This window comes from Halichoeres trimaculatus, unplaced genomic scaffold, assembly GCF_033239565.1.
Source record: "Halichoeres trimaculatus isolate MK-OKI-2021-1 unplaced genomic scaffold, fHalTri1.1 fHalTri1_scaffold_6, whole genome shotgun sequence".
Taxonomy (NCBI): domain Eukaryota; kingdom Metazoa; phylum Chordata; class Actinopteri; order Labriformes; family Labridae; genus Halichoeres; species Halichoeres trimaculatus.
In genome coordinates, this window is record NW_027437184.1 from 28,405,775 (window position 1) to 28,422,622 (window position 16,848).

Sequence of the window (16,848 nt, forward strand, 5' to 3'; positions counted from 1 at the left end):
ACCCAGCTCTAGGATGTATATGGCTCTCAGTGGAGAGTGATGTTGGCGAGCTCCTGTGCTGCACATGGCTTCAGTGAGGCCTCTGAATGCTGCTGCCAGCGGCCCACAGCGGAGGCAGATCCGTTTGCTCAGCAGCTGAGCGGGGACACGGAGATGCTCCTTTCACAGCGAGCTGAACACCGACAATCAGGGCTTTGTCAGGGAGGCATCTGCTGTTACAGCTCACAGGAAGAGGACCTGTCTCTTTAAAAAGTACAATCAGAGGGGCTGTGTGTGTTTGAGATAAGGTGGCTTCATGTCGACACGATGTTTCAGTAAAGCTGGATTTTAAAAGCAGCAGTGAGTCCTCTTCCTCCCGAAACTAACACCATCTATCACCATGTCGATAAAGTTTGAGTCACGCTTGGATAATGTCTTCAACTTCAACTTAAAAGTAACTTCTACAGACCTGGCGTATTGTCAGTATTGTTGCAAATAATTGACAGGAAAGGCAGACCAACCTGACAGCAGACCCACAGACTGCACTTGTTCTTCAAAATTACTGATTAACCAACACCACAATGGAAACAATGGAGCCTGAAAGTGATGATTTGCATCTCTGTCACATACCCAGCATTGCTAAGACCTTACACTCTGCGCACACACATAATTGCAAAATAAATATTTACCAGGTTTCTAGAGATAACTCAGATTATATGACCTCTGTAACCCTGTCTAAACCCACATCCTTGTTGACCGGTAGGTGCATTATGAAAGACATTTTTATAAAGCATGGCCCCGAGGGTGAAAAGTGTATTTTCAGTCAGTAATCATTAACTCAGGGATCTCAAAGTGCCAAGTCACAAAGTTTTATAGGACAACACAGTTTAATGTTTGTTGGACGTCTGATTCATGTTTGATATGAATGAGACAGTGATGAGTTCGATGTTGGTACATCACTTCTAGTCGGCATTAAATGGGCCACATTTGGAAAGCTGTTTTTCCAGGATGCCAACCTTATTTTGCAGTAACCATCTCTAGTTTCTATCCAGATATCACATGTGAAATATAGTCTCTGATAGTCAGTCAAAGCCAGTCAAGGTCAGTGATATCTGAATTCCCAAAGTTAAGCTTACTATGTCAATCTTTTCAGTCTGCCACTCTAAAGAGTCTCTCATTTCCTCTCAAGATATTGTACGGCCTTGTGGCGCCATCTTGTGGTGTCCGGCAGACGCAGCACCCATGAAAGCCAAGCGTTAAACCACCTTTGACAATATAAAAAGAAACCTGAAAGCAAAGCATCTTTTTGGAGCATTTTATTTCTTTTTTGACAAATATATATGAAGGTTTTTCCTATCAAGGAAACATTCTTTCAAAGATACGTTTACAGCAAATTCATTCCTGCAAAGAGACAGGAAACATGGGAAATCATCAAGAGACATGATGGAACTAATAATGTCAATTTGTGCCCAGGAAAAAGGTAAGGGTGCAATTTTTATGATTATAGTAATAAACTCATGATGGTGAAACAGAGGTCAGTCAACGCCAATGGGACATTTGTCATCTTCTGTGTTATCATGATACATGGGGTGAATTATTGGTTTTGCATCAAGGCACACAAGCATTGAGAACCGTCAGTGGAGCATTGCTTTTTTTTGCCAAGACATTGGTCCCATTGGGCAGTACAGCTGTACAAACTAAGAACAAAACAGAAAATATAACAAAGGGCTTGGTTTGCAGGATAAAAAAAAAAGAAAATCTCAAAGTATTTAGATCAATAATGTACACACAGATTAAGTAAGAGCTTGGGACCTCAATAAGGATCGAGAAACATTAGCTCTTAAGTATGGAGGCCATGACATCTCAAATTAATTTCTCAAACCTAAAAGCCATGTCGGAAGACCTGCACCTCCTACAGAGGGTGTAGCTCAGTGAGGGACCGTTTTTCCTGCTGTAGAAACTCCTGTAAGCTTCTGTTCCCCTGCCTGAAGTTGCTTTCTCTCCGTGAAAATGGCAAAATGACCTGAAGTCTGAGGAGAGTCTCAATGTTACTAAAACTTCTGATCTGTGACGTCTTGAGGGTATCGAGCACAGTCGAGGGAAGGTAACCTGCCAGGGGATCCAGCCATTTCTCCTTCCATGACTTCATCTCAGAGTGAAGAGATGTCTGATCTGGCAAGTCGTCTTTGTACAAGCGGAACACAAGACCACTAAGGATGCTGGTTTCTACTTTGGACATTGCGTAAGGCACAATCTCCAGACACCTCAAGGTATCCAAAACCCTATCTGAGAAGAGGTCGTCGATTTCTGCTATAGAGTGCTGAACAATTTTCGTGCATATTGATTCTTTGTAAAACTCACTCAATGGCTCTAGAAGCACTGGATGCAACATCGTCACATGAAGTCTAGAAGCTAGCGCTGTGGCTTCCTCAAACCACGCCTTGTGATGGGTGTCAATATCGCTTAAGAGTTTACCAAGAGATGCTTTGAGATCAGGCAAATTATTCACAGCCATGAGCATGTCCAAGGGTTTGCCCTGGAGAGACTGGCTGAGCTTTTTAGTCACACCAAGGGTGTTCTTCAGCACCACTGTGGAGAGGATAAACTCAAAGTTTCTGATCGCATCAAAGAAGTGTGACGCTTGCTGCTGGTTTGAAGTGCTTCCCTCCCCTTTGAGCTCGCCCAAACAAAGCATGACAGCCTCTAAAATCTCTACCATCACCTCATGCATGTCATGACTCTTTTCCCAGTTTTTGATCAGTTTGTCCCTCAGCTCATTGCCCCTACCTTCATCGTGCTGGAACATGTGAATGATCATGTCTTCCAGTTTGCTCTGGCGTTCAGCATCCTCTGTGAGCCAGTGTAGTATTTTACCAATGAGAACTGCTCCGTCTGCTGCTTCCTGAGCAGGAGAGGATCGAGCCAGCCATATGTTCAGAGACAGAGCAGAGCTCAGAGTTCTTACAGCCTGTGGGTATTTCTGAGCTACGGCTAAACTAACAGCCCTCATCTGAGCTCCTACTTCACCAACACTCAACAACGCCTGTCCCCTGCAGAACTCCATATTCAGCCCCCACTTCTGAGACAGAGCCACCTCGATGGCATCTGCAAGAACAAGTGGGTCTTCACCAAAAGGTATAAAAGCTAATGTTTCCTCACACTGGACGTCCTCTTTGTTCAGGTACCTGATGCACAACGGGATATAGAGCTCCCCTTCAATATCAACAGCTTGCTCTGTTATCACTGTGAAGAACTGAGAGTCCCAGAGTTCTTTGAGGATTTCTTCTCGTAGTTGTGGCTCATAGAAAGACATGGCTGTTCTTGGTCCTTGAGGGGCCTCTGGGATCACTTCATCAGCAGCCAATTTCCCCTGGCCATCTGCCGAATTCTCCTTTAAACTGGAGGCCTGGGACACTGTTGGCGCTACTGGCTCTTCTTTACCACCTCCTGAATCACAGAGTAGAGAATGTTTCATAAAATCTCACAGACATAACAACATACAGACATAATAATGGTTGGTAACTTGTTTTGTCAGATTTCCCATTTAAGTCCCAGGCAACATTCTCCAATTGTAAAGAGCCTAAGTCTACTTTTGTTTTGCCAGATGATTCTCTGTGGTGTCTCTGTTCCTATGCTGGTTGTATTGAATAAATGGCTCACGGTTAAAAACCAGAGTTGCATGTGTGGATTGGTGAAAAGGTGTCAATTAATGGGTCTGCAAACCAAATGGCAAACAGTTTTTTGTAGTCCTATTTTGACAAGTTAGAAATATCCACATTCCCGAATTTTACCCACAGTTTCCCCATGGTGGAGCGGACAAACCTCATAACTACAGCCAAGCTTGGAGGCCGTAAGCTGAGGTGCAGGGACTCAAGCCCAAGAATGGATTGAAGTCTTTTATTTCGATTGGCATTTAAATTTTTCAGTTGAAACCAACTGGGACTTGACTTAAAATATTAAGCCCCTTTTGTCACACATACTCTGAAATTGTTTTATAAAATTCCCTTGTGAGGTACAATAAGAATGTAAAAATGACTTAAAGGAAATCCTAGCATAACATTTACTGGATATCATGTCATCATCTGTTTTAATCATGTTAAACACAACTATCCAACAACAAAATTGTGGCCAGTCAAAATGCTGAGTGGCTAGTAACTCTGGGAATCCATTGGCCACAGTCGCCAGTGAGCAAAAAAGTTAATGTTAAGCCCTGCTCTTTACAAATAATTGGGTATCATCTTTGTCTTTCAATACATCTACCTATAGTTTACCTGGATTTTATTTTTTTGCAGTGTGGGTTCAAACATTAGTTCACCTTGACTAAAATTTTGGAAGGGGCTAGGATGAAGCTGGGTAAAAAATTCAGCTACCACAAAGTTTAGAGAAAATTTCAGGATGTGCTTTATGTGTGAAAACTTCTGAAGCTTCATTTCACTTGTAATAAAGGCTACTTGTATTGGCGAGAATGCATATGTTAAATGAGGTATTACACATCAGTACAGTCCGTCCTACGAGAGTCATTGACTTAACTATTTTTGGGTCAGTGAATGCTTTACTAAAGGACTCTGAAGGCACTTACCTCTGATCAACCTGAGTCTTTGTAAAGTTTCTGTCACCTAGGAAAGATAATATTGATTAGGTGGGAGACCAAATGCAGTGACACAGTTTTCTTGTACAATGTGATGGTAGGACAATGCAATGTTTATGAAGTTGGTACCTGGGAAAGGCAGGGGCAGCTCTCTGGATCGACAGCCATACAGTGTTCAATGATCTCTGGCAGTCTTTGCAGTGTTGTGCAGTGGGAGAGGAGCATCACTTGATCTGTTCTGCTGCCTTTGCATACAGTATTTTTCAAAAGATCCCTCAAGGAATTCAAAGTGGTCTTCATCAGGTCACACTCCATACTGACACTCGGCAGGACCGCCACTAGCCTGAGCAGCAAGGAGACAGTGGGGTGGTTCTTTGACTCAGGATGAACGAGTGTTTCAGCGATAGATGATGGAGGAGCAACATCCTGGTACTTCTCTCTCCAAACAGAAGCCCAGGCGTTGATTTCCTGCTCAGCTGCTTCAGGATCAGGGACGTCTGTAAGGTAGAGGCTGAAAGGCTTGTCTGAGGACTCTGTCAACATTGGTTGAGGGTTACAGGAGGGCAGCAACGACAGGACTGAGAGCGCCTTCAAGTGGCCTTCTGAGAAGCTGTACTTCATTTCATCAATGAGACTTTTGAGGAGAGGGACGCTCAGATTCTCCCTGTAGTAGATCTCTGGGGATTCATAGCTGCTGGCTTCCTCTGAGAAGCACACCTGCTCAGGAGCCACCCTGGTTGCCAGCTGGAACGCCTGCTCAAACCAAGTGGAGTGGACCGTGCTAACGTTTTCTAACATTTTCTTGAGCGCCTCTATGATGGAGGGGATTTTTTCCACTTCACAGAGGATATCAGCAGGGTTTCCACAGCGGAAGACAGTGCTACAGTTACGAAGGGGAGCACAAGCGTTCTTTAAAATCACAAGGGTGACGATAAAATCCATGTTCCTCAGAGCAGAGGAGAGGACCTGTGCATGCATGGACTTGACACCCGTAGCACTTGAGCTCACAGCATCCAGGCAGCTGAGGATTCCCTCTAACGTGTCTGCAAGTACATCAAAGAAGTCCTCTCTCTTTTTCCACCTTGAGCAACATGTTTCTGGTATTTCCTCCAGGGCCTCTCTTGGCATATTCAAAAGCCCGTCGACAGCCTGAGTGAGCTGCCCCTCAAGACAAGGAGACTCATCAAAGAATAGCAGCAGGTCTTCTGTAATATCCAACATCTTTGCTACTGAGGGGCAAGGCACGCTTCCTGACAGCCAATGGGCAAGACCGCAAGACTCACTGGGCGTAACCACAGAGAGAGGGTAGTTCTTGAGGAAATCCAGGGACATTTTCTTCAGGCTTTGATAACCAGAGCCTAAGTGCATGAATGCTTGGCCACGGCACTGAGACATCGGTAAGCCCCAGTCGTCGGTGAGTATCTTGGCAAGGTGTCTTGCTTGTGTATCAATGTGACAGTTTTCACTGAACGGTAAGAAACCCATAAGCTCTACTTTGGGAGCAGATTCTCCGACATACCGGACAAAAACAGGCAGGTGTGTTTTGTCTCCGATTCGGACCGGTTTGTCAGTGATGAGGGAGAAGAATGGCGACTCTTGAATTTCCCTTAGGATGACATCTCTGATTCCATTTATGAGGAGGTTCAGCACTTCATCATCACCCAGACACGGTGAGCATTTGCTCTCCTTTTCAAACCAGTGGCACATGCTCAGCTCCTGGTTGAAGAGATCTTTGTCCTCTCCTGAGAGGTCGAGGAGGCTGCTCTTCTTTTTCCCCAAGACTGCTGCCAGTCTGAACACAGTGGCTAGGCTGCGACGATTGTCTCCAACATGCCCGTTTTCATCTGCTGGTTTAATGTCTTGGACTTCGGTCTTGTGTGGAGATTGCTGAATGATGGGCTCTTCATAGTCTTCTTTGATACAATCCACTAAAAATATCAGCAATAAAAAAGAGGTTATTTAAAACAAATCAACAATGGGGAAAATAATCAAAATTAATGTCACCAAGAACAATTTTTGAACATTCATACCTTCCATGTTATTTTCAGAGTTCTTGTTTAAACTCTTTGATTCTTTGTCCTGTAGAAATATTTACGTAGATGAAAAGTAGTCAGACAATATTGTGACTAAAAGGATCAACATAATATTTAACTCTAAATTTATTTTTGTTAAAGAATACAAATACATACCAGGCAGATCCCTTCCAAGGCTTGTGGAGTGACCTTCAGACACTGGCTCACCATGTGGTCCAAGTCTCTGCTGAAGTCCGTGCCCACTTGAAGCATAGCTAAACACGGGGACCTGTCTTCAGAGTTAGTAGTTCTCAGGTACTCCTGAAACTTCTTGTGACGCATTACGACACCACAGTCCTCAAGAGCTGTGCTGGGCAGCACAGACATGATCCTCAGAAGTACGTTGATGTTCCCAAAGTACTGCATGAGTGGCAGACGCAGTGTGTGGAATATAGAGCTGGGGATGGTCACAGATGCAACTTTGGTCTTCCATGTCACTCTCCAGCAGCAGAGCTCAGTGAAAAAGTTGTCAGCATCAGGGAGATCCCTGCTGTATAGAGGCGGCTTTGACTTCAAGCTCTCAAACATGTAACTCACTGTGACGGAGCAGGGGACAAGAGAGAGGAAGTTCAGTGCTTCTTTGTGGTCCTCTGAGAAGTGATCCTTCACGGCACTGATCAGGTTATCTACAAGGGGCACACTAAGCGCGTCTTTGTAAAAACCCACTGGCTTGATCATGCCGTCTCGAGGCATTGCATTTTCAGGCACTTCAATCTGCACTCTCAGACTCTGTGCCATCGCACAAGCCTCATCAAACCAGTTCTGGTGAAAGACTTTCATGTTGGTCTTCACTCGGTTCAGGGTGGCCACGATGCCGCTGATTTGGCAGAGTTGGGATGCAGCACTGAGGTGGTCCTTTTGAAGACCGGCACTCAATTCTCTGGTGAAAGAGGATGCATTCTTGAGTATCACCATCGCAATGATGAAGTCAAACTCCATCACCTTCTGGAGGAGAGCTCCAGCTTTTTCAGACACAAAGGCTTTCCATCTCTGAGGGTTGCTTTTGATTTTCTCCAAACACTCAACAAGTGGCTCAAGCATCTGCACAAACACCTCATAAGAATCATGCTTTTCCTGCCAAAGCGTGCAGAACTTCCCCTGTAACTCTTGGACTTTTTCATAGCTCTCTCTCAGGCCAAAGTCTATTACATGGTCTAGTTGTTTTTGTAGAGCAGTGCTGCTGCCAAAAAACATTAAGACATCCTCAAATGTATCCAGGGCTCTCTTCACAGCAGGCACGGGGATGGACTTTGACCACCATGTGTTGAAAGAGTATGAAGAGCAGTGTGTGCTTATGGCAAGAGGATACTTCTCCTGGACTTTACAAGCAAAAGCTTTCAGCTTGTAGGAAACATCACCTGAGCCAAGGTATGCCTGACCACGACAATTATTCAGATCCAGGCCCCACTCAATTGTGACTATTTCATGGAGACGCTGGGTCATGGTTTCGCAATCAAGAGCTGCATCGAGGAATCCCATCAATTCCAGTCGCATGACATCAAAACTGTCCACAAACTTGAGGAAAAGAGGCAGATAATCTTCTCCTCGAAACTTCACCACACAGTCGATGAACAAGGAAAAGAATGAGGTCCCCACTTCTGACAGGATTCCCTCTCTGACAGCATTTTCACACACAGTGAGAACTTCATTCATTTCAGACTTGGTCACGTACTCGACTTCTGTGTCCTGAGTGGATGTGTCCACATGATGTCTGCTCTGACTGCTGTACGCAGCCACCACGGCAGCCTGCAGAGCAGATTTAAGAGCTTCTCTGTCTGTCTCGGCACATTTCATCTCCACAAGCCTTTCAGCATCCATCTCCAGGTTTATGAGATGTAATTCCTCCTCTGTGTCCTTTTCAGCGTGGTTCCCATGGGATGCCCCTGAAATGAGAGGAGGGAACAGGGAAAATTAAAACTACATTAAGAGATGACAGTGTGGGAAGCAGTAGAGCCGCCCCAGCTTTTACATTTCTGGACTGATTATCATTTTGTTCAAAGTGCTTTTGGGTGCACAGCTCCATAAATTGTGATGTTCTCATTCATTTGACATAAAATGTTTGTAGCCAATCCATCCTGTACTTTTCTGAAATGGTGATTTATAATCCGAAAGTCCCCTCACCTTGGGAAGGCTTTTCCTTTGTGTCATCATCCTGTAACACATGCAAAATATGATGTAATTTCAGGCAAAGTGTCTGAGTTATAACAGAGGAGGAAAATGACACTTAAATAGAAGTCTGTTGTTGAAACTCCACTCACCGTCTGCAGCAGCTGCAGGATGTCTGGATGTTTCTCCACATATGCATCAACCATTTGCTCAACGTTAAAGTGGACGTCCTGGTTCACGTAGACGTACGCCATCCTGCACTGTCTTTGGTCATCTGGTGTGGCTCTCAGGTAAGCATGGCACCGTTCCAGCACCATGTGATACTGGCCATACACATCTGCCTCTGCGTTGACACAGGGTACAGTGCCCAACACCCTCAGCAAGCTCTGCACGTTTGGATAAAACCCAATGTCGGGGATTTTCAGCGTGGCAAACACCGTAGTGGGTAGGATCCTTCGCTTGCTCGCATGCCTCCACTTCACCTCCCAACAGCCAAGCTCCTCGTAGAACGTGTCGGGCCTTGCAAGGTTGTTTAAGTTGGCGTCTGCCACTTTGTCCCTGCGTATGCTAAAGTTGTGGTCTGCCATGTAGGATGGCACAAGTGAGAGCCATCTAAGAATCCTAACCATCTCTGTGCTGAACACTCGCTTTACCTCTGAGACCAGATACTGAAGGATGGGCCGGCCCAGAGTCTCTCTGTACAGATCCTCCAGGGGGGTTTCCGCTGTGTTTCCCTGCTCTATCTCTGGTTTGGTGACCTCCACCCCCAGCTTCTTAGCTCTGCCCACTGCATCTGAAAACCATTTCCTGTTGAATATTGCGAGCTCCTGTTGGTATTTGCTTACCAGCTTTAAGGCATTGGAGATTGTGTACTGCAAGGTACTGCTGATGCTAATTATTCCCCTGAGACTTGAGTTGAGTATGCTCACACAGCAGAGGGTGTTCTTCAGAACAACAAGGGTGATGATGAAATTGAAATTCTTCAAAATTGGCTTGAGCTTGGCCATCTGTTCAGCAGTGTCCTCGTCTACCTTTGAAATCATCTCATTGATGCAGTTCAGGAATGGCTCCAGGATATCTAACATAGTCTGAAAAGCATCAGTGCCGTATTCCCAGGTCTCACTAAGAGCTGTCTTTATCCTCTCTACCTCCCCTTTAATGTGCCCGTACGTCATCTGGATGTTTCCCTCCAACCTTTTGTACAGCTCTGGTGTTCTCCTGAGTAACGAGGCCACTTCCTCCACAGTGTCAGCAACCTTCTGAATGGAGGGCACGGGCATGCAGCGGATAATCCAGATGTTGAAAGCATATGGGTCACTTGGTGACAGGACGACTTGAGGAAACTCTTGTAGGATCCTACAGGTGAGGTCTCTCATCTTCTGACACATGCTGCCTGTCACTACATACGTCAGTCCTCTGCAGTGCTCCATCCTCAGCCCCCACTTGTTTCTGAGCTCTGAAAGCAGCATGTAAAACAGATTCTCTGCATCCAGGTCGCATGGTAAAAACCCGATGAGATGCTTCTGTGGGAACCCATCGACTGTGACAGACCTGACAAAAACTGGAATCTGCTCCTTTCCCTCAATGTTTGTCGCATCCTGAAGCAGAATGGAGAAGAATCGGGCCAATCTGAGGCTGTTCTTGATCTCCTCGCGCATGAGGTCTTCACCAAACTGCAGGATTTCTTTCTTGTCAACTTTCTCCACACATATTCGATTGAGAGTCTGCTGACCTCTGGCGCCTCCTATTGGCTCATCAGCACCTATGTTTGCACCATTGATGCTGAATCCAGTCAATGCCAGGATTTCCTTGAAATAGACTTTCAGAGTCTCTTTTGCTTTGGAAGGGGCTACATCCTCTGGGGTTTGGTTTTCTGTCAGCAGTTGGGGTGTTGCACTGTTCTCTCCAGACTCCAACGTCTCTTCGGTCACTTTTGTTGTTTCTCTGTTTTCTAAGTAAAAGAAAAGCAAAAGAAAAAAATTATAATACAGATCCTTAAGAAAAAAAAATCGAATCAAATGAGGGGATTAACATTTATAGCACTGATACAACAGAATGGTGGCTAAAGCTCAGAATTTTTTTTTTTTTTCAGATTAGCTTCTTTCAAATATGCACTATTAAGACAGAGAATGTCAAGTGAGGGACAGGAGATAAGTCGAGGAAGTAAAGACAGATAATCAAAGCCCACGATGGAAGTCACAATGTTTACAGAATGATGACAGATGAAGCAACAGAGACCAGCAGCATGATGACAGTCCTTGTATTCATACCAATGCTACATGTAAACAGACTAAAGTGCAGATATCTAAAAATGTATCCTGTCTCTTCAACCTCAGATTTTGTTTCATCCCTTAATGTGTTGCGCTGGTTTTTTAATATAATCACTGGCTGGACAAGCTTAAATTAAGACCTCTTGAGAACATCCTGGTAAGAGATTAATTCATTGGCACTCACACAGTTGATAAAGCAGGGTCAATAAAGAGTTTCTCATTATCAACCTGTGTTTGCAAGCGAATGAAAAAAAAAAACTGTTTCAGGATAAAATGTGACTGTACCTTTTGTTTTCTTCACAGAAGAAGCATCCTCTTCCGACTGGTTTGAAGGAAAGAAGAATTACAGGTCAACTTTTAAAATGTTTTTCGGTCTCATTAAAAAATGCAGTATGGTAACTTTGAAATGGACACTCACAGGATCATGGGCTCGTTTCCTGTTGACGGCTGGCTGGTTATTCACAGGCGCTGTAAAGTCAAATATTGTTGGTACAGCATCGTCCTTCAACACACAACTGGAGTTGCTCTGAAATAGATCCGAAGAAAAGCAAAGGCAGAGGATCAGACATTTATTCCTTGCTTCAATGCGTGACGAGATATTTCTTTAAAAATAGGAAACAAACTTAGATTTAAAAAAAAAAACTCTTATCATTAAGATGTAGTTTAAATACCAAAACTTTACAAACCAATTTTGAATAAATAAATAAGTAAATAAAATATCTGTGTCGTTTTTTGAAAGATTTTAAAATATTATTTTTGCAAACCAAACAACAACCTCTGGTCTAAAAATGAGACAATGCGGAGGAACTAAAATCTGCTGTTCCTCGAGTGTCCACTTGAGGCTGGCTTCGAATGTACAGAAGGTCACATACACACACACATAAAAAGAAAAAAATGTATTTTCATAGCAGAAATGCCTATTTACAGCCTGGAACAAAAACTTCTCCTGTCTGAATTGCTAATTTCACTATCGGCACACATTGTGGGGGGTGTATTTTTTCTAACTCTGCAATTTAGAGGATGTTAAGATTGTGAGTTCGCCCAATCAGAGGCACAGCCCCATGTGGAGACTCAAAGCCTGTGTCAGTTCCAATATGGCTGCAGTAGCCGATATGCTTCAAAAATCCTTTTCAGAAACAGACAGGTGACGTCTGGGAGATTACGTCCATTAATTATACAGTCTATGGTTCAAACCAGTGACTCTGAATGCTTGGTCTTTGCTGACCCTGTGTCAGCTTGGAATTACTTAAGCTCTGATTTTCTGAGGCTGCAGGTTGAGCTAAGGTTTGGTTTGATTGCATACACAAGTAATAATGTATAGTCATTGGGTTGTGACAGGAGACTGGTACCCTGACAGGGTGAGCTGCACTGAGGATAAACGTGAATAAATGTATGCATGTGAAACCAGTGTCCTGTTTAAAGCATGTTTTAGTCATGTATTTGTGCTTTTACGATGAGACTGTTAGATCACTGAGTCTCACAATGAGTGCATTTCCTGCAGGTTAGCTGTCATCCACGTAGTGCAGTCTCTATTTTTCTGTCTGATGTGTAAATTAGAGTGATGGAGAAAAAAAACTACTGAGAGCATCAGCAGTCGTACTGCAGAATTTCTTTCCAAAATAAAATCTCAATTTGATCAAGAATCATAACTGTGATACCCAAAGCCTTGAGTGAGTATTAATTAATTAGCTAATTGACCCTGGAAAAAATCTGCATGAAAAGGCTTTTTTTTCTTTCTTGATTTTCTGTCAAATAGATTTTAACAACTTGTCGCCTACTATTTCATCCAGTTATCTGACTGGATTCAATGTTAACAAATTGGTGTAATATCCAGCACAAACATTCAGCAGGAGGCTGCAGCATTGGCCTTAGTCCCTGTGATGGCTTTTATTTTGGGGGGAGCAATACAGAACAGTTGCTACAAACAACATCAGCATGACCCCTTTTTATGGGACATTACTCAACCTTAAGATACAAAGCTGGCAGACTGATGAAAAATAAATGCAGAAAATTCAGACTGGAAAGGTTGGCACACCAGTATCTCTGCAAACCAGCAACATCCGTGTCTCCTGAGAGTGTGTACTACTGTCAGACTGGTTGTGACCCAGTTGCAGTCCTCACTGACACCCTACCATGTGGACATGCTGTGAGTCTAAAATGTTTTTCTCTTCAGCCGTCCTGTTGAAGAAATGCTCTGTGTGACTGTATGAACACAGAGATAGATTTAATAAGTCTACTCTTCTGTACATTGATAATCTCTGAGTTAAACAATTTGTTTGCCTCTTTGTGTCCAACAGCCACACAATACTGTCGGTTATATGCATTATGTTGCTGTACAAAGTATGTAATTTATGTAAAACAACACATTTGGGTTTTTTTTTGTTTGAGGAAAAGCTAAATTATTTTCACTTACTGTTTGGTGGCATTTCTTAAAGATTGATTATGGCTAATGCTTACAATATACATCCCTTGTCATAACCTATAGTATAACGGGTAGAGTGTTTGCAGACTGACTACTCTTCTTATCTGAAATCAGAAGCAAATGAGCTTGAGGTTTGTGTCTTACCTCTTGCGAGATCACAGAAGGCTCAAAGTGCTTTGCACAAAGTCTGTACTGTTGATGCAAATGTTCAGGTGGTTCTGTCGCCAAATCCTGACGACGACAGTTTTCCAGCCATTGTTTGCATCTGGAAAGTAAACGCGCAGAGAGGAATTAATTGACATCCACATCACTTTAACAAAGCTGAACCATTTAATCAGAGATACTGAATGTGCTTGTATCAGATTACTATCTGGCAAACAGATATGAGCTCTATAAGGGTTGTGAAACTGTTCCACCGTTTAAAAGGGATGTTTAACAAGAGCTTGTGTCTGCTGCACATCTACTGATGCAATTTTGTTTTGGCTCACCACAAATTAAATACAAGCTTGCTTTTGCAATAATTTTGTTAAAAAGAAAGTTAACCCTTTTTCTACCAACTTACATTTAAGTTTAATTTCAGTTAAAAGTCAGCTGACTTTCTTGAAGTCTTCTTTTCTTTTAACCAGAAGCAAATGAGATTTTTTTGTCTTCATGCAATATTGGTCAGTGACATTTTAAAAATGACCAGTAACAACAAACTCAAAGGTATTGCGGGGATGGATGAGTATATTTCATTTTTAAGTGTTCCCCTCCACTCAAATATCTCAGTTGTGTTTACTGAACTGAGATGCAGGGATTAGATTCAGTCACCTGAAGTGCTGCTGCCATTCAACTACAGTTATGACACCGGCTATGCTGCATGACAACAAATAAAACTCTTGTAGGTAAACTTGACCCCCAACATCCCAGAGGAGAAAATGTTAGGGTTTTTTGTTTAATTTTGTATTTTTTAATGATTGTTTAAAATAAACATCTATGTGTGTTATGGTAAAGTTGAATAAGTAATGTCCTTTTATCAAAGTTAGGTTTTATATTTGACTTGAATATTGCAGTTTAAGTTCATAACTTGTATAATTTCAACAAACTCCTTTATCATCCACAAAGTTAAATTTCAAAGACATGTGCCAGGGAATGAATGAAGAGAGAAACATGAAGATTGGATAGGCAGACCCTCAACTCACAAGAGTTTCTCCAATTAATAAAATAAGAATAGACATGTATTGAACTTTTCAAGATGTCTTACATGGTTACCTTTTAAATTATAGAAATGCACCAATGATGATCAGGATATCATATTATTGGCACAAAAATGCTTCTCTCTTACCACATTTGATAGTCCAGCACAAAATTAGTTTGCTGTGCTGTAATTTCTTACATAAAACTAAAAAAAAAATAACATGGAGAAGTGAGACCAGAGGAACAGATATGATAAATCAGCACCACACTTGACTGAGAATTCCCATGCAACAGTCAGTCAGTGCCATGTATTGTTCTCTAAATACAGTCCATGCTGCATCAAATTAAATGAAACTCAGGTAACTTGTCTAATTTTTTGATTTCTCCATGGCTGTCTCAAGGTTGTTTTCTGTTTAACCTGCCTTTAGACTCTTCTCTTAAATTTTACCACCTGGACAAACCTCACTAAATTAGCCAGACTTCTTTTTGCAAGTTGATGTGACCCAGCTACTTCACCCAGTATGTCTAGAACTATTTCCATGGCAACTGTGTGCTGTAGAGGAATAACTGACTGCTGCCATGCCCAACACAATTCACTTAGTTATCATTACTATGTAATAATAACACAGTAAATCAAAAGTAAGATGTTTTGAGGGGTTCTGTTAAGGGTTTGATTATCTTTAGCGCGTTTTGGTTTGAAGGGCACCGAATAATGTTGCCATATTGTTGCATTTTATTCATCTGTTAAATTTATTAACATTATTCTGGTGAAAAAATTACAGAATAAAATGTAAAATTCAAAATTTGTTGGAATAATGAATAATTCTGATATTTAATTTAAAAAAAACCCGCAGAACTGGGACAACAACAAAAACACAGGTGTTTACTTTTTCAAGCGGTCAGCTTTACGTTTCCACTCTATCGAAACGGTAGGTGTCTTGTACCGATAGTGATAAAAAAAATACGGCAACAAAAAAAGTTTTTAGCGTTGTTTAATATAAGTAATTTAATTTATAATAAACGTTAGATAAAGTCATTATTTCAAATCACACAATAGAGTGATTCTCTGGCTTTGAATGAAAGAGTGGGTCATATTTCACACGGACTTTTCTTCACAGAGTAACGTTAGTCTGCGCCATTTTCCACAGTTGTGTCACTGTTAGCCAACATGATGCTAAGCCAACGTCAGTGCTAACAGTGGGAAGCTAACACATTCATTTTGCATGCTGACTGGCTATGTTTTTCACCATTTTCTCAATGAAGTGAACAAAGGTCTTACCGCTCCGGATCCAAAGGAAAGCTGAAAAGTGGAGTGGAGTTTGTTGGATCTCCTCGCTGGTAGTCACAGTTCTCTGCAGCGCAGCAGTCAGTCATTTTGAACTGCAATGAAGCTAGCTGGCTAGCTAGCAACTCGGCTAGCCTAGCAAGCCTACTAAGAGCAAACCTGCAGGAGAGTCTACAGAGTCATGCCTCGGGCAGAAGCTGCAACCGACGCACTCTTGTTTCAGTGTTAATGTCACTTCTTACAGTCCTTTATGCAAACTAAAAACTTACTATTCCCATGCTTTCAAAAGTTGATGTTCCGTGCTGAGCCAAGACTCGCCGAAAGCGTGTTATCCCATCAACCAGGAACTGAACCGTGTAGTACAAAATGTTCACCAGCAGAAGGCGTAGTGGCACCATCAGGCCTAACCAAAGAGTTTCAACGTCAAGATAATTCACATCTCGCATTAAAACCTTGAACAAAGCAGCAGTTGCCAAAAAATAACGTTTATGGTCGAAATGCACAAAGAGTGCAATTCATTTTCTCACTGAAGCTTCAGCCTGATAAGCGATGTTTTAGCCCCATTATCAAAATGCAGATCAGTACCATACATATACACCATCCTTCTTTCTTTTAACTCACAAACAGACTTCTTTGAAAAGGCAAGTCCCCCAACGAAATGCCATTAAGCAGGATATTTGTCGTGATATGCACTTTTCATTTATGCTCATAAATAGCTCATTTAGTTCGTTGAGATTTGTTGAAATACCAGCTCTACTAATTCCCTCTCATTTTGAACTACAGATCTCCTCTTGTTGTGGTTCAATATTCTCTGTTTTAAATTCAGCTTCCTCCTTTTCACACTTCGTAAACCAGATTTAATACATCTCGTTCGTATGCACTACTTCGAATAACCCTTTCAAATCTGTCTGATGCAATATCCTAAAAGACATCTAGCAGTTCCTCTTTTG

The 16,848-nt window shown here is 42.4% G+C and overlaps 1 protein-coding gene across 2 annotated transcripts; it reads right to left on the bottom strand.

The window, feature by feature from the left end:
- Positions 1-1,291: 1,291 nt before the first annotated feature.
- LOC141791410 (uncharacterized) lies at positions 1,292-16,252 on the bottom strand. Of its 2 annotated transcripts, XM_074671848.1 has the most exons (12): positions 16,168-16,252; positions 15,893-16,057; positions 13,582-13,702; positions 11,434-11,541; positions 11,301-11,337; positions 8,898-10,696; positions 8,761-8,791; positions 6,757-8,522; positions 6,598-6,646; positions 4,697-6,495; positions 4,559-4,595; positions 1,292-3,426 (listed from the first exon to the last, which is right to left on the bottom strand). In XM_074671848.1, exons 2-12 carry the CDS (start codon positions 15,985-15,987, stop codon positions 1,892-1,894), a joined length of 7,377 nt encoding a protein of 2,458 aa, XP_074527949.1. In that variant the 5' UTR covers positions 15,988-16,057; positions 16,168-16,252; the 3' UTR covers positions 1,292-1,891. The 2 variants fall into 2 exon arrangements, with proteins under 2 accessions (XP_074527949.1, XP_074527948.1); XM_074671847.1 differs by having other exon boundaries at positions 15,893-16,252.
- Positions 16,253-16,848: the final 596 nt, after the last annotated feature.